A 17,930-nucleotide genomic window follows, 5' to 3' on the forward strand; every position below is an offset into this window, starting at 1 on the left:
TAGAACGCTACCGTATGATGGTAGCACTCTATGGTATGGTACCATACTAAAGGGCGCCCATAGGTTGGTGCTTATGGTATGAGCGCCAACCTAGTTCGTGCTCGTACCACAGAACACCAACTTTAGCTCATACCCCTTAGTTAGGTCACATTCGTAGCTCGACGATTCCTGTAAAAGCGCCTGTCCTAGTCTGCCACGTCGTTCTGCTTTTTTTTTTCCTTCGCTTAACTGTGGTCTATCAAACATACCAACTATATATAGCTCGTACCCATGCGTTGTTATCAAGGTGAGGCATCGTGCGTTCCTCGCCCATTCGGCGACCCTGCTCTTACTTAACCCGTCTCCTTCTTGGTTCCAGGTCACCCGACCTGGCAAGTTGCTACGAACCGAGGGTCTGCTGCGAAACCAGGGACGCCTGCTACCGGGCTCCGAACCGACGCAGCACCAGCTCGGCCGACGCGTTACAGTTGGGGGACTAGTGCCCGACGTGTAGGGCCCGTTTCAGATGGGCTGATCCAAGCGTTGTGGAGCCTCGGCACAAAATCCCGTGGTGCTGCGCTGGCAGCGCGCACGCGCCATACGCCTTTGAGTTTGGCCGCACGGTTCCAGCAGGCCTTCGTGTTTGCGGTACCGAGTACTTGAACAATGCTGCCTTTTTCTGGAAGGCCAACATCGTTTGTCGACGTGTCGATGTCGATATTTCTGCTTGATATCAGTTTTGAAAATAAATATTGATGACGGAAATTGGTGGTGGTTTCTCCAAGGTCCGACACCATTTCCAAAGTGCATTGACCATTCAGAGCGCCACACTGTATGCATCATGTTCTTGAGACCAGTGACTCCGACATGGCTAACCATTTGTTATGGCCAAAAGGAGGCACTCAATGGGGTCACTTTGTGCAAGCTAAAAAAACCTAGAATTGCAGGTACCTTACCACAAGCCTGCTCATGGTGTGGAGCGTGCACGCGCTGTGGCTGATAATGCTAGCATGCTGGGTTCAAATCATAGGCTGAAGTTTTTTAAAGCAAAGCTTTCTACCTGCACCAGCCAATGGTATCGTCGTGGCATGCGCCACAAGAAACCACAGAACACGCAAAGAACTCCCAATGCGGCTGAAGAGGGAGAGGGCGCTTTTCACTCACGGAGCACAGGATAGATGGCATGGCGAATGGGCGCTGTTACCCAGCGTTCCCGGCGCGCCGGAGCCTGATCACCCCGGCGGGGGCCTCGGTGGAACCCATTTGGTCAGCTTTGTCATCTGCTTTAGCAACGGTTGTTTTGGGCCTGTTTTGACGCAGCTTCGCGTCCATTGCGTGCTTCCTTCGCACGGTTTCTTTTTAACTTATTCGACAGCACCTCCTTGGTAACGGAATTAAGTAGTCGTACGGCAAAGGTACGTGAAGGAATGGTTTGCATGGCGCGAAAACAAAAAAAATTCCCCTCATTTCCCCGAGGGGAACAATGTGAAAGTGCGAATGCACGAGTTGAATTTGCGCGGTTCGGTAATGTTCGCGAAAGAGAGATCACACACATACACACACACACAACTACAAAGAAAGAAAGATGCATTTATTCACAGACACCTATTTGTGTTGTCGTTGTACTTGATTGCTAGAGCGGATCTCAGCTTTGAAATTTCGTGTCAGTACTCCTTTAAGCGGGTGCATTAGCCCTTCTCACGCCCGATTCCTGGCCAATCCCCCACGTGGGTATGTGCCATGTCAGCGGCCAGGCAGCGCGCGCCCATCTCCCCCCGTTGCCAAGGAAGACGAGGAGATTCCTGGCCAATCCCCCACGTGGGTATGCTATGCGGACATCGCCGGTGGACGCAGGTACAGGGTCGCTTAAGAAGTGCATTCGCACTTAATATGTAAGACCATATACAGGCATCTGGCCGCTAAAGAAATGGTACCTTTTGCGCACTGCTTGCCACGAATGGGAATGACTATCAATTCGCTTGTGTTTTAACAGGTATTAGAAAAGGCGAAAGGAGCAACTGGTTCTGATAAAAAGCGATTACAAAAGTTCCCTCAGCTTTCTCACAATTCTCAAACTTAGTAAACTAACTAGTTTAAATCGTAAAATGGAAATCACTAAGATCACATGCCGAATTGTTTCGGTGTCCGCGCTTGTCTCGCGCGGTGGTGTAGCCCTGAGCTAGCACATCAGGATGGCTATGTTCCGTTGTCTCACTCTTCGAAAGCCGCTCCTCTCCGTTTTCTTTCTGCCGACGCGCGGCCGGGCTACACCGGCGGCGTAGGCATCTCTAGCGGCCCCATGTCCGACGCTGCCGGGTTGGGGACGCCGCCCCCACGAACTCCAGGTAACGGCTGGCAGAATTTGTGGTTTTACTCTTTGTAGAGCCACGTTTGTGAATTCAAGTGACGTCGCTTGGCCAATTGTTGTAGGTGTCGTTTACAACTTTGTTTCCAACCACCTTCGCAGCGTAAATTCGAGCTATTTTTTTTCTTTCAAAGCTTTGTTTTATCAAGTGTATATTGTCAATGTCGATCGGTACAAGGCCGCCTAAGCTGCGCCGACTACTTCGCAATGGGGACTCACACGTGCGAAGCCACCGGTGGAAACAGTGCCAACGGAAAAGCGCCCGATCAGCAAACGCTCGTTTCTATTTCTAGGAGAAACTGAGCGAATAAGTAATGCCGCCTTAGCAAGAGAGATTGCGGTGTCTCCGTTGCTGGGCGACACCCTGAACAGTGGAGCACAGTACAATATGTTCATCCATGTACCTGCGAGGGTGATCAGCGATTCCACGCACGACGAACTACCCTGCTGACAGGTTCTGATAAACACGTACGCTCCCAACAGTACGCCTCACCCCGGGGCTCCCGACTAGGGTATCCTTGGCGATCCTCGTGGAAATGGAGTTACTTTCTTTATTAAACAACGGGCCTCTTTGTTTAAGAATGGCTTTGCATGAATAATACAATTTTGACACGGGACAGGGCAATCCCATTGCCGCCGTGGTCCACCAACAAAATACGGCAAAGAAGTAGCTCGGGGCGGGGTGCAGCCAGCCCTGGCTCAGTCATGGCTGCATGTATATGGTGTAAATAGATCGCTCCTCATCTACCATGGTTCGTCTCATCTCTCTCCTGCCGCCACGTCATAGGCGGAGAGTTTTCATTTTCCCCGGGTAGGCGGGGGCTCAGCCCCTGGACTAGCAGCCCATAATGATGATGATGAAATGTACCCATAATTATCATGTACACGCATGTACATACATACATACACACAGACATACATACATTCATACATACATACTTTTAGTGCGCTTCTAGTGCACTGCCCTTGTCCTTCGAATGAAGAAACGTATTCGAAGGAAGAAACGTAAAGTATGAAAGTAAGCCGTCCACATCTGTACCAATGGACCTCTCCCGGGGTACGTCACGCGGAGGCCGTGACGTCACGGAAAGCGCACGTGGTGGGTGTGGCCGGGAGGGTGGTTGGCAAAACATTCAGACCGGCGCGCGGGGCGTATGCATTGAGACTGCATTAACGCGCGCAAAAGTGGAGTTTTTGTATATGTGTTGGCTTTTCTAATGCCGGTGGGCTACTGTGCTCTCGGCTACGCAAATCTTGCGAGCAGAACCAGCGGCATCAGACTTTTTGGAGTCACCAAAGAGGTAAATTCGGCGTGTATTGTGGACGCGCGCAATGTGCCGAAGAGGCTGGCAGGCAAAGCAGCGACATGGTCTGCTCGTACTCATAGCAAGATTTCCCATTCTCGAACTTCTGCTGTTCTCCAAAGCGCAGTCATACCGTTGACATTGGCAATCCGCGCTGATTCGTGCCATGAAATGATGCTGTTTACCAACCATCTACTATCATGCAGCACCAGCAGAAATTTGGTCAAGTGAAATAGTGCTGGGCAGAGGGAAATTTTCTTGCTGCGAAATATTGGCATGTTTTGAGGAGGTAGTGTATTGAAAACACAATGAATGCCTAACCTTCTTAGGCGACGCGAAATAAATGTTTCGACGAGGGATCCGCGATAGCCGCCTGCCGCCAGATCGACAACGACGAGTTTGGTCTGATGAGGGGATCTGTCCAAAACGAACGAAATTCATTGCTTGTAAGTACAATAAATTTTTACCTTGATCAATTATATTCTGCCTTGAGGATGCGGCAAAACAGAGATGCTTGCCGTGCTCACATGTATCATCGTGCCTTCGGCGCGAGATGGGCTGCTCATGTGACTCGAAAAAACTCTAAAAATGTGTTTGCCCTAAGCAAACAAACTCAGTGAATGTATTCTTTTGTTGCGGCCTCCCAACGCTGGCGTATGCAGCGGGCGTACAAGGACACTAACTTTAACTATCATGAAATAATGACTACCGAAAATTATTTCAATGCTATGTTACTCGCACAATGACGATGAACCATTTCGTGATTTCACGGGGGAAAAAGGTAACAAAACAATCGGTAAATCACGTAGAGTATGACATCATCGCGATATTTTTATTGGAATAATGTTTGGCTTTTGCTCTTCATATTTTCGTTTCGTTGCTGCTTATTTTACTTTTTAATTCTTTCATGCTTTACCTTTCCTTTTTCCCCTCGACATGAAATCGTGTGTACGCCACTGTCTCCGGGCGACGCAATGGGACCAAGAACAGGGAGCGTATACGCTGCCTGAGGCACCGCGCTTAGCTTAAGTGGACCTCGAAAGCAACAATGAATGAGCTTTGCTTGGTATGTGTCCGAACACAAAGAATCTTAAAAAACATCCTTGGGATGCGTCACAACAGCACCAACCTTCAGAATGACTAGTTTAGGCTGTTCTGTCGCGCACTGATTATCCGAAAGCGTCGCCCTTCAGTTCACCTTACGGTAAACGAAAATGTTGCGGAGGTTGTAGATGCGGAAAGCTACATGGAGGTGCGACGGCCACAGCTAGGATAGCTAGACCCACACCTGCAATGTAGGCGGCCAGTGACGGCCCGAACCAACGGCACATCGTTCCTTTCGGGCGCCGCGCGGCCAGGCCGGGCCGTCGGCGCAGGTGCTTTCTGCCAACCGCCACCGCACTTCGCCGCCGCCAGCAGGCGCCACCCGTCGCGCACGTGCGCTTCGTGACGTCACGATGTTTACATACAGGGAGAGGTCCATTCAATGGTGCAGTAAGCCTTTAGCCCCAATAAAATGTTGAGTGAAAACGTAGAGGCAAATGTTAACTGGTATTATGGCCCTCGTAATGGCACTTTGGGGGGTAGGGGGGGGGGGAATCAGCACCGCCGCCCCCCCCCCCGGAAAACACTGGAGGGGGCTCGGGCCCCCCCGTAGTCTCCGCCTATGCGCCATGTAACAATATAATCGACATAATGAGCTCGTATCTCATGACCGGACGCAGAAACAGCTCTCCTCCTCCCCCACCTTAAATCATCTCGGTCCAATGCCTTCTTCGATAAAGGCGTCACATCACCACGTAAAACGTCTTGACCACCTGCCGGCACGATCATCCTGTGCTGGGTGTGCCAAGTGTGATAGGCACGCGTCTGTCTGCTTGAGGTGTTTGCGAATCAGAGTTCGAAATAGCAGCGCGCAAAGATCCAAGCGTGCCCGGGGCGCAGTCACGGGGCCGTAACACGAAAGCGCGGTGTCGCGGCGCTCGTGGAGTTTGCCCGAACGGAGTGGGCAGTACGCAGGAACGGGTTTGCAGCATGCGGGTAGCAAGGTCTGCGGCCCTCCATTGGGACTTTAGCAACTTTAGTCCCAATTTTTGGCGGTCTTTTAGGGGGTACGCAACGCAAGAACAATCAGTTGCTGGCGGCTTGCGCTATGCTCACAATAAACACACTGCGGTTGCTTTGCATCCCAGCTGTCGAACATTTGTAATGCTTGTTACGGCCCCTAGAATATACCAAATATATTATATATAGGCATATTCTAAGTATATCCTAGGGATGTTGCTGTCCCTAGAATATACTAAATATGTTCTAGGTATATTCTAAGTATATCCTGGGGACCGTACTTGCGACATCGGACACTTGGGAAGCGGGCCGTGTTTCTCGACACAGGAAAATCAGCACCAACGCGGCCGCCAGCCGCGCCGCCGTCGACATCATCAAACATCCGCGCTTAGTTTTCGATGACCAGCTTTCACTGGAGCATGACAAAAATCCTCCTTGTTCTGTGATGACAACCTGTCTTAGCCATGGCCGGTTCCACTAGTGGGTAAGCACCACTTTTAGCCAAGAAATGGTAATCATCGTCATCGCCGTTATCATCAAAACAGAAAGCCCAAAATTGTGACAGAAGATCAACGGAAATTATTGCCTCATAAAAATGATAAGCTACAGAAATAATCGTCATAGATAGTGCGCGAGCAAGTGCCAGGATGGCACAAACCTTTTGCACGTGCTGACCCGTGCCCCGTGCTGGCCCGTATCCTCGTGAGCCGAAGACGACGAATATGCACGCGCCACGCTCAGTGTCCGAGTGTTCTTCCTAGCTGGCGCATCGTCGAAGCGCTACTCGATCTTCAAGACAATCCAGGTCTATCTGGGGTCCAAGAGGAAGAGACGCCGGACTCCAGTAAGCGCTTCCTGTGTTTTCGAGGTTATCCAATGATCCTTCCAGTTGCTTATTCATAATAGACCGCGAAAACCGTCGTTGGAAGACACGCCAAGATTAGTTCTCGCATGTTGCCAATGGATGGCTGACGTGACGGGAGGCATCTCGCTAACGGAACTCATGAGGAGCTGTACTCCATGTGCGCCCCGTGAAGGGAGATGGGTGCGTTTATTCTTACCTCGACGAGATGTGGGTCGGACGGGAATCGAAATTGCGCGCCTAGCGGGAGTGCCACTAACATTGCGCCTCCTCGATTTACCAGTCCAGGACGGTCCGCGGGCAGCCCGAGGACTGAGTTCGCACCGGTGGTCTTATAGGAATGCATGTGAAGATCGAGCACCGAATCGCGTCTCGGGCAGTCCGCGGACGATCCGGGACTGATAATCGAGGAGCCCATTTTTGACATCGCAAGTTAATCGTCTTGGTTCACTTGTATTCTTTTAAAGCAACACCCGTTGACTGTTCGAACTATGAGCGATGTTACTGATTTCCTTAAGTGGCTGGACGCCATAGGATATGGATGACAGTTCTGGCGCATTTGATGCTCAACCAGTGTTGTTCAGCGCCAGTGATGCACATGGACGCGTCCGAGTGCAGGTCCTGACGGCTCCAGTGCTGGGCCAGAAGAAATGGGGCTCTGTTCATCGCCTCCTGGCCTCCCTCAGCGACAGCGGCCACCCCGCGTCCCACCCCCGCTCGGCGCCCTCTCGTGTGCCGCCATCAAAGCAGCCCACGTCCATCGTCGGTGTGCGCGCCAACCGCGCACGGGAGGACGGGTGGCCGGTGGTGACGAAGATGTGAGCGTGCGGCGCGCATGGCTGCCTTCAGCAAACGTGCTCTTCACCGTCGCCCTCGCAGGACTGGACCGCACGGCGCACCTGCGTCCCCTACGGCGCTTTCAGCAACCTCTTCAATGGCAAGGTAAGCTATCGCGCCATTTTAGAACGACAGCTTCACTACGCTACCTCTTTCATATTCATCGTGTCGCAATGACCTTCAGCCGCCGGCGCCGCGCCTTTTTCTCTTGCCGCTTGCTTGGAGCCTCGCCACTGCCGTACCACGTCACTAGGCGAGGGTGAAACGGCCGCTTCACCTGCGCCTTATCGCCCAGCGCCAGCTGGGTTGTCTGTGCGCATGCGGTTGAGCGCCAGCAAACACGTGATTATGTGAGGGTTCAACGACTGATACTATATGGAAACACTGGGCTCAGTGAGTTACTTAGAACGAAGACTACAGCAGCACATGATGAACGCTCAAGAAAGCGCTGTATTGGCGGCACTTGGTTTCTCAGTCGCGCCATCGGCTGCCTTTTCGTGTACTTCAGCATGAGCTAGAGGATGAACCCAACCACCCAGTATGTGCAGCTGGAGTTCAAGCTGCGAAATCTCGAGTAAAGGCAAGCTTTCATGAAACAGTGTTTGCATATAGTCTTCTGTTCGCACGTAATAACTATATAGGTTAAGAAGAGCTAAACCTGAGTCATTTTCTTGTACTTGCAGTGGGGGCCCTGAGTGCACCCAAATATGTTCGTTTTTTTTGTTTTTTTTTTTTCACTAGAACATAGCTCCAATAGCACAATGCACTGTTCCGCACGACACTGCTCATCTACCCATATGCTCCAGTTCAGGCAAGAAAGAGTGTCTCTACTATATCCCAGGAAAATAAATGACTTTCAGGATCATTTACGGCTTATTCCAGTGTCAACGCTTCCGATAAGTCCCAAGCCTCTTTAGAACACTTGATGATGTTGATGACTTTCACGTGGACAGTGTGGCGCGCCGTAGTAAGAGAATCTGTATCAATTTAACGGGACCCAACATCTCGACACATGGACGTTATCGCTTTTCGCCGCCATTATAAAAGCTGCCGCCGCGGCCGCGATCGAACCCATATGTCCTTGGGCTCAGCAGCACAACTCCTTGGCCACTGGGCCGGGTTCTTATCGAATAATTTGTATTTTTGCACTAATATTTCCCAGCTTTATCGGCCAGATTATATATACACGCATTAAATTGGAACTTAATGGGAGTTGAACAGAGCGATGTTCGCTGTAACGAAGGTTTGCTGCAAATTTATCGCCAAACCCATGTCTGTACAATTGACACTATCGCGACTAGCTCGCTATGAGGTATGGTGCTCAGGCTAGCTTTGCCGAAACCGTCGCCGCTGTCTGCTGCAGGTTCGCGACGCCCTGAAGGTGTGGGCTTGCTGCTGCGGCGGCGCCTCATGACGCACATCGCGGCGGTGTCCCAGCGGAGACGCCGTCGCCGACCTGCGGGCGGACTCCGCACCATCGCACGTCGCCCCGATGGTCGACCGGAGGTCCAGGAGCTCGGACAACAGCTTCAGCTCGCCGCTGAATATCAACTTCAGCGGGGCACTGCTGCCCGTCGACGTGGCCCCAGTTTATTGCGGCGACCGGCGCGGTGCCTTCCTCGCGCTGCCCCAGGGGCCCCCAGACGTCGTTTGGAACAAGAGGACCAGGCACTGGCCGCCAACGTGAAGGTGAGATAAACCTCCCTTAACCGCAGAGGAATACCACACGAAGGATGTGGTAGATTACGACAGGCGCTTTCGTTAGCGAGTTTTAGCTCATACCATATGGTATATAGTACCATAACATAACATAGATGCTACCAAGGTAGCGCTCTATGGTAGCGCCGTAGCGCTCTATAGGGCGCTACCTTATCGCCTATAGAGCGCTACCATATGATGGTAGCGCTCTATGGTATGGTACCATACCATAGTGCGCTCATAAGTTGGTGCGCAATGGTATGAGCGCCAACCTAGTTGGTACTGGTACTCATACCACAGAGAACTCATGCCCATAAGTTAAGTCACATTCCTAGCTCGGTGATCGGTGTAAAAGTGCCTGCCCTACTCTACCACGTCCTTCTGGTTTCTTGCTGCGCTTAACTGTGGTCTATCAAGCGTATCACCTAGCTCGTACCCATACGTTGTTATCAAGGGGAGGCATCGTGCGTTCCTCGCCCATTAGGCGACCCTTCTTGTCTCCTCCTCGGTTCCAGGTCAGCCGACCTGGCAAGTCGCTGCGAATCGTGGGTCTGCTCCGAAGCCAGGGATGCCTTCTGCCCTGCTCCCGACCGGCGCAGCACGAGCTCAGGCAACGCGAAACGGTTGAACTGGTGCCCTGGGTGTATACGGCCCTTTCCAGATGGGCTGATCCAAGTGCTGTGGACCTTCACGGGCACACATCCATCGGTGGTTCGCTGGCGCCGTGCACGCGGCATACGCATTTGAGTTAGGGCGCACGGTTCCAACAGGCTTTCCTGTCTGCGGTACCGAGAACCAGGGCAACGCTGTGTTTTTCTGAAAAGCCAACATCGTTTGTCAATGTATGGATGTTGATATTTCTTCTTGTTATGAGTTACATGTTAATGACGGAAATTGTTGGTGGTTTCTGCTAGGTGCGACACCATTTCCAAAATGCGTTTACCATTCAGAGCGCCACATTGTGTGCGTCATGTTCTTGAGACCATGGCTCTCTGACAAGGCTAACCGTTTCAGTAAACTTAGTGTGTTATGGCCAAAAGGAGGCACTGCTTCGTGCAATCTGGAGTACCTAGAATTACAGGGGCTTTAGCACAAGCCTGCTCATGCGCGCACGCCGTGTGGCTGATCATGCTAGTATGGTGAGACCAAATCATAGCCGAAAACTAGTTTTTTTTTTTAGAGCTGTCGCTCCTCAAGTGTGTTTCGCCATTGCCGACCTGTACAAGGATGCCTGAGCTGCGCCAACTACTTTGCAGTGAAGTCCCACATATCTGTGAAACCACCGAAGGAACAGGGCTGAGCCAGCAAAAGCTCATCTCAGCTGTTTGGGAAAGCTGAAAGAAGAAATAATAGAGTTTTAGCAGTCCGTCCGTTCCGTACGGTACGTAGTTAGCGTGTTGACCGGGACCCGTCTGGGCACTCGGGCATTCGTCACGGTAGGGGGATTAGTTCCGCGGGCCTGCCTTCGCCATGTCCTCCGCCTCCTCGCCCTTCCGCGCGCGCAGGCGCAGACGGGTCCCGGTCATCCCGGCAACAACGTAACCAACGGAACGGACAGACTGCTAAAACTCTCTAATGCCGCATTAGCGAGAGACGGCGGCGTCTCCGTAGCTAGTCAACAATTTGAACAGTGGAACACAGCACAAAATGTCCATCCACCCGCGAGGATGATGGCGATGTGACACGTAGTTCCTGCTGCATTGCGGAACCGCCGGGTCCACAACGAATTACGCTGCCGACAGGGTCAGATAAACACGCTCCTTAGCTGTACGCCCCACCCACCCATGTCCGAACTGCTCTCTGGACGTGCACACAGATCCCCAATAATACCCCCCCCCCCCCCCCATTTCCAACCCTACCCCCATTTCACGGGAGAGGAGGGGCTGGCCGACTCGAGAGCCGAAGCTTAAGTGCAAAGCGTCCCGGGAGCTCCGGACTAGGGTATCCTTGAGGAAATAAAGTTACTTTCTTCATTAGACAACGGGCCTCTTTGTTTAAGAATGGCCTCGCGCGAATAATTGAGCCTGTATCTCATGACCGGACGCAGAAACAGCTTTCCCCTCAACAACCCTCTCGACCTCAAGCCTCCTTCGATGAAGGCCTAAAGTCGGGAGGGTTGTTGACCTCAGACCTTTATCATCTTGACCTGCAGCACCGGCACGGTCATCCTGTAGGGGCACGGTCTAGTGTGGCATGCGTGTGCCAAGTGTGAAAGAGAGGTCTGTCTGCTTGGTGTTTTGAGCTCGAGTCCGAGGCGATACAGTTTATTGGAATCTCTAGAGGAGAGGGGAGGAGGAACATAGCAGCGCTCAAAGATCCAAGCGTGCGAGGGGCGCAAACTAAGCCGTAACACGAGAGCGCGGCATGGGGGCGCTCGCGGGGTTTACCCGGAGCTGCAGTATGCAGCGTGCGGGTACCGAAGTCCACGGCCCTCCATTGGGATTTAGCAACTTTAGTCCAAATTTTGAAGGACCTTTAGGGGATACATAACACAATTAAGCACAACCAGTTGCTGGCGGCTTGCGCCACGAACACGATACACGCACTGCGGTGCGGTTGACTTGAATCATGGCGCTCAAACTGCTCGAACATTTGTAATGCTTACAATACGATCCCTAGATTATACTAAATATATTGTAAGTGCAATTTAAGTGTAGTCTAGGGACCGCACTTACTACATCGAACTTTTGGGAAAGCGGGCCTTGTTTCTCGCTCGGACACAGGGAAGTCAGCACCAACTTTGCCATCAGCCGCACCGCCATAGACATCATCAAACATCCGGCCGACCCGCATGGTGCGTATTCGATCGCCCTTCAGCGGCTCTTATTACTGTTTTACTATAATCCATAACCTTTCACAAGTGGTTTACATTGAACGTAGAAGCGCTTTAGTGAGAACTTTACGCAATGTGTGGCTGGACGCATTCCCAAATGCGTTCCACTGACCCGTACGACATAAGCTTCGCAGGCGATGTAGCAGACAGCTTGAGTTCTCCCCACGTTTTTCGCACTTGCGGTGTGTTTCAGCATTTTGTTCTGATGCCGACTTCTACTTTGCAGTGATACCGAGAGCAGTGAGCGGCGGAAAATGCGGCATCTAGTTCGGGTGGCTGCGTGCTAGCTCTCCCGAGTTTTCCAAGATTCTTCTGCTACTCTGGTGTTCAACGAGCAGTATTCAGTGGTGTCGGCGTCGACCATGCCGTTACTAGGACACTGTAGTCCACATCGTGCGTTCAGGTGAGACCATGTGCCTATTTTGCACCCGTATTCGAAAAATAAAATCGGGCGAGAAGTTAGATGTGGAGTTGGTGGTGTTGAGGGCACTTCTAATTTCACGCGAACACAGATCATCGTTGTCTCGAAAGGATGACTAGATAGATCTAGGAAGAGTTTTGTGTCTGTCTAAATGCAGAATGTACACAGTCATGGCGTAATTTCTGTCCTCTTAGGCTTCCGACCGCATGAACTAACTTGGAGGAAAACTTTTTGTTATGCCAAAATTTTTAGTACATGAGAAGTGACAAATGTCAGAATTTGAAATATGAAGTGATGATCCTAGCATAGGTGATACTTGCGTAGGTGACGCAAGTGTCATACCATGACGAGGAGAGACAACCGTTGCACGAGATAAGAACTAGAATGGGTAGTGGGAGATCGGACAGGATGCAAAGAGAAACCGAAAATTAGCTAAAACGAAAGATTCGGTGAGTTGGTGCGTCATTTGAAGGATAAGCAGCGCAATACGACGAAACAAACACAGTGCTGTTTTTAGGTCTGCAGGTAAGCATAACTGCATTGAGGGGGTAAAGAATGGATGATGCTTAGGGGCATAACACCGTATGACAGTCATTGAAAGAGGTCTAGATCCTGCAGTCAACAAATGGGTGATGATGACCATCATCATCAAGGTGATGATGATGACCATCAGGTGATGATGATGACCACCATCATCATGTTACGCAGGTGAGGGACATCAGGCGGGCCATCTGTTTAACGGAATGGTTGCCAAGGGGTGTTAAACGAAATAAGGGAAGGCCAAAGATGATTATCATAGTGGTGATGAATGCATGCCAATCGTGGTGTCTTCCAGCACGACAGCGGTGGCCCAGCACCTGCAGAAGCTGACGCGTCTTCGTGTGGTCGACAACAGCGCTCTCGGACGCCAGGCCATGATGGATGGCAAGCCGCCGAAAATAATACATGTCTACAACAAGACGGGAATCGCCACCATCGGTGATAAGGTGAGCCCTCTCCTCGTGGAAGAGCTGGCGACAGGTTGTGAATGACCTTGAATTGGCTAAGGTCGTTTGTGCTGGTTGGTAAGTGTTTGACCAACTAGCCCAAATGTTCCTCTTCGTGAAAGCTGTTTGCCATGTGTGCTTCAAATGTAAAAAAAAAAATTTACCATACCTTCCTAAAGAAAGTTAAATGAAGTGCGAAAGTTAAAAGGGCATACAACCTTCGCTGAAAGTGCGTTCAATGAATCGTCAAACCTTCTAAGACCCAAGTCACGAATGAACAAACTCACACGACCATTTTTTGTGCACTAAGTAAACACATCTATGAGCGATCTAAATGTACATTGATACGTGGTTTACGAGATAAAGGTATAATCTTGCACCACTTCTTATTATTACTGTGTGCGTTGTCTTATCTACAATCGTTCCTTCTTCGTGATTTTCAAATAACTGTTTTGACACAAAGGAAGCCTGGTTTCACGCACGCGCCGTGCGTCCAGAGATCCTATCGGAGCTTTTCAGTCAGACAAGCGGTCTATGGGGAAATGCATGCATTAGTTTTTTGACAGAATGCCATCAGTCCCACCACGAAAGCTTTCACTTGATAAGAAGGCTAGAACATATTGCATAGCCTGCCACACTGGGGGATTGTGTGTTAACCACTCGACTTACTGAGTGCAAAAAAATGCGCATTGAAAGCACATCGTACTACAATAGTGTTGCTGCCAAACACGGTTCAAGGGTGTGTGTACTGAACATTTATTGGGGCCAGACGCTGCTCTTGAAGCCATTGTTAATAGTCGGTTTGCTATTGAAATTCGCATGCAGCTTTCGTTAATCTTGCTTTCTCTGTTTCAAGTGTCGAAGTACAAGAGTTTAGGTGTGCGCTCTAGCTATGGTTGTGAAATGAGGTGCAATCTGATGGTCGTCCATGAGTGAAAGTGCAGCCAAACGCTGCTAATGCCTTCCTTTTTGATACGTATGCCCAGCTGTTACGTCTTAATGTCTAGTTGATTGCTCTTTTTCCTTGTCACTCCTATAACGCAGTGTGTGTTCGAACTGGCAGTTTTCATTCTGTCCTGCAAACCTGTTGAAAATTTTTAACTGAGTGCTACCGTGATTTCAGGCCATGCTGTATGCACAAAGCTTACTTGGGGCGGTAAGGTGACGGTCCCGCAGTGGCTCAGTGGCTAAGGCATTCTGCTAATGAACATGAGGATGCGTGTTCAATTCCCGGCCGTGGCGGCCACTTTTCTGGTGATGGCAAAAAGCAAAAACGCCCATGCGTACGAGATTTCGGCGCATGTTTAAGATTCCCAGGTGGTCAAAATTAATCCGGAGCCCCCCACTACGCCGCGCCTCATCGGCTACGTTGCGTCGGCACGTTAAACCCTACAATCAAATCAATGTGAGGGTCCCGCAAAAAATTCCACGCAAGGTGTCAGGTCTTTCAAAACATGAATATGGGGTTGGCTTTTCACTCTTCGAAACCTGTAAAATGAAGACAAACTTGCTCCTAAAGCTACAGAGGTGTTAATCTTGCACAGAAGCTCAAATGCGCGCCAAGTTGGAAACAAAAGAATTCTTAAATTTACGAAGTCACCGCTGCACAATGGAGCTTTGACTTTCTGCATTACCATATTTTGTAGTGTATAATCTGCACCACTCTGTAGGTCACAGTGCCACATAGCAATCATTCTTGTGAAAAATTGTGCAGCCAGGTCACACCTATGTATAAGTTGTGCTCAACAGACAGCTATTTCATCATACATACCGTACGTAAATTGCAGTGGGTGTAATAATTGGGAAATACTCACATCTTATACACCGGGAAGTACGGTATATGACATTCCTCTGGTCTCGTGTTCACCTTTACATCTTACTAGCTGTGTGTGAAGTTCGGTAGAGGAAATGGTAGTACAGGTGCCGTCAAAAGTAGTTGGAACAGTCTTGTAAATTTAGAGGAATTTATTCTTCCAGAATCTGCGTGGCTGCATTGGTGGGCATTTAAAGGAGTCCTCCTCAATAGAAAAAGGTTCCTGTAAACTGGTAATGGCAGTAATAAAGCCAGTAGAAGAAATATTTTGTGATATTTGCGAATCCTTGTTCCATCTACTTATAACAGCACCTGCACCTAGCCTGTATGGACTGAGAACATTACAACTACAGTCGAGTCCACTTATAACAATATTGAGGTGCCATGAAAATATCATTGTTATAAGCGGGTTATGCCGAAAATAACAAAGAAAACGTGCGGGGACAGGAGGATCGAGGCGACAGTGACCACAGAACAGGAACAGTGGCAACAGGCAAGGAAAACGACGCTGGTAAGCACCAGACTTGGAACACGTGCAAACGGCGGAGCTGGAGACGTGGCCAAATTAGCGAAGAATAGGGGAGGTCGGCACAGTGCACACAGCGCTGCTGCTGTGGCGGCTTAGGTGCCCCGGTGCTTTTTCTACAGGCGGCGCACCCTCAGAATGGACTGCTCCACTGCCCGTAGAGGCGCCCATCCGGTCCTCCTCCGCGTCGCCGCGGCAGGCGAAAGCAGCGGTGGCATGCGAGCCTCTTCGGCGCGCACTCGCCGTGTGCGAGGCCAAGTGCGCTATCGCCTGGCCACCGCGCATATGCTCTCATGCCCTTTTGCGTAATAGGTGGCATTGTCGCAGCGTTTTTGCATTTTTGTTTCGTTCAGGGTTGGTTCCAGTGCCCACATTTAATTGTTATAACCGATATTGCATCATGACAGCATTGTTATAAGCGGTTTATTTTGCCATAGAATACAATGAAAAGCTGACGGTGCCACGGCTGTCCATTGTTATATCCGATATATTGTTAAAACCGGTATTGTTATAAGGGGACTCGACTGTAAATGTCTAGCAAAGTCCAGTTTTCAACCCCTAGGTGCCGCCGTCAGCTTCAACGAATGCGTGGCTGGGATTCCAAAGCGGAGCTTCGCAACTGGTTGATATCGAAGAACTCTGGCAAAAGGGGCCAACCTTGAACCGCTTTTAAGTGCAGAGCACTTTAGGGGCTCACCTTGTCGTCGTAGCTCGCTCGCTGTACCCAAGTAGTGCTTCACGGCGTTCCTTCATAGCGGCTGTCATCACAGCATAACCCAGAGGCTTCCAAAGCCAAGCGGTTTATATAGTCATATGCGTTCGGAACTCGTGAACCGCTGGCGCCTGTCATACATCTCCCCGTTGTTTAGCGCAAGGAAAACCGGAGGTACATTTGAGGCAAAATATACGTAATTAACCGGCAGCGCCAGCGTTCATTTAGTTAGAAATGCTCGTTGGGTTGGTTTTTACGATAGTAAGCAAACAAAAGTGGCAGTGCAACGCCGGCACGTGCGGGAGGAAAAGCAAGCACAAAAAGAATAGGACTCCGACTGGCACAGATTCGGGCAGGGGGGCGCGCGAGCACTGCGGAGGCAGGAAATTTGAATTGCTTTGGGTGGTAGCAATGAGCGGATAACAGAGCTACAGCCCATTATGGCGAGTCTCTGCTCTGCACTTCTGACAGCTTTCACATTGAGTGGAACGGCTTTAATTTTTTGATACGCGGAGTCTGTGGGGGATTTCGCGACTTCCCATTTGAATAACTTTGCGTCGCAGGTGCTGATGGCGGTGCTGGGCCAGAAGAAGCAAGGCTACGTGGTGGGCTGCAAGCACATGAAGCAGCGCCCCATGGTGCCCCGCTACGACACCAACAACGTGGTCTTGCTGGACGACAACGGCAACCCCATGGGCACTCGCGTCATCGGACCCCTCCCGTCCTTCCTCAGAGGCGACAAGGCTCGCTACTCCAAGATCCTGGCCCTCTGCTCGCGCTTTGTCTAACTAAATTGAAGAAGGATCAGTGGTGAAGCCACTCTGGTGGTTAGGATTCAAAGTTTCGTTGTTTTTCCACTTAGGTGAACAGCTCTGGGCCGACAACGTCGATTCAAGTGTTTGTAATAAACGTTTGTTAGTGTTTTCTGCATAGTAGTTGTGTGCTTTTATTTGAGCTTAATATTGTGAGCTGGCATTTTCGCACTTGTGGCAACCTTGAGTCAGAGTTTGAAGAAGTCAGGCAGGGGGCATCTCCGTTGATGGTCAGTGAGATGCGATTAATGTTCGTCCATTTGTGACACATTTGTGTTGACAAACCCAATTGACTTTGCACCCCACTTTTATGGTTTGAAAGTCAGACGATCTACCGTAAGAAAATGACTGTATAAGTACCGACAGGCTGAGAATAGAGTGAAGCAGACCAAGGATTCTAATTGCATTAAACTTTTGCGGTCTGTTGTAAGGCTCTGCCCAAAAACGGAACACGGCCGTAGCGGTCCGCTGTTGGTTACTGGCTGACCTAGTAGGTGTTCAAGGTTAAATTTCGCGGTTTTTCTCACTGCAATGTACGCGCTTTTTTTTGTATACATGATACGCCATCTCTTGAGGGATAAGTGAACTTTGTTTCTTGAAGTTTACTTCTTTTCGCACTAGAGTGCAGCACAATGTTCAGCACAGGCCGTCGGGATTCCCGAGCATTTTCGCGTGTGCGCTGTTCACCGAGAAACGCGGCCACTTCCTCATTGCGTGC

At 50.4% G+C, this 17,930-nt stretch overlaps 1 protein-coding gene across 2 annotated transcripts; it reads left to right on the plus strand.

Annotated features, from left to right (window-relative positions):
• The first annotated feature begins 11,784 nt into the window (after positions 1-11,784).
• LOC144143281 (large ribosomal subunit protein uL14m-like) lies at positions 11,785-17,328 on the plus strand. Of its 2 annotated transcripts, none has more exons than XM_077675055.1 (4): positions 11,785-11,903; positions 12,169-12,345; positions 13,199-13,349; positions 16,964-17,328. In XM_077675055.1, exons 2-4 carry the CDS (start codon positions 12,305-12,307, stop codon positions 17,186-17,188), a joined length of 417 nt encoding a protein of 138 aa, XP_077531181.1. In that variant the 5' UTR covers positions 11,785-11,903; positions 12,169-12,304; the 3' UTR covers positions 17,189-17,328. The 2 variants fall into 2 exon arrangements, with proteins under 2 accessions (XP_077531181.1, XP_077531182.1); XM_077675056.1 differs by lacking the exon at positions 11,785-11,903 and adding an exon at positions 11,940-12,056.
• Positions 17,329-17,930: the final 602 nt, after the last annotated feature.

The sequence above is a fragment of the Haemaphysalis longicornis genome, unplaced genomic scaffold, assembly GCF_048455015.1.
Source record: "Haemaphysalis longicornis isolate Haplotype H1 unplaced genomic scaffold, Haemaphysalis longicornis Haplotype H1 scaffold_6, whole genome shotgun sequence".
NCBI lineage: Eukaryota > Metazoa > Arthropoda > Arachnida > Ixodida > Ixodidae > Haemaphysalis > Haemaphysalis longicornis.

Excerpts from the sequence above, each read along its gene's own strand:
- LOC144143281 (XM_077675055.1), top strand. The coding sequence starts at position 12,305 with ATGCCGTTACTAGGACACTGTAGTCCACATCGTGCGTTCAG. Across the intron at positions 12,346-13,198 it reads AGTCCACATCGTGCGTTCAG|CACGACAGCGGTGGCCCAGC; the intron begins GTGAGACCATGT and ends GGTGTCTTCCAG. Across the intron at positions 13,350-16,963 it reads TCGCCACCATCGGTGATAAG|GTGCTGATGGCGGTGCTGGG; the intron begins GTGAGCCCTCTC and ends TTTGCGTCGCAG.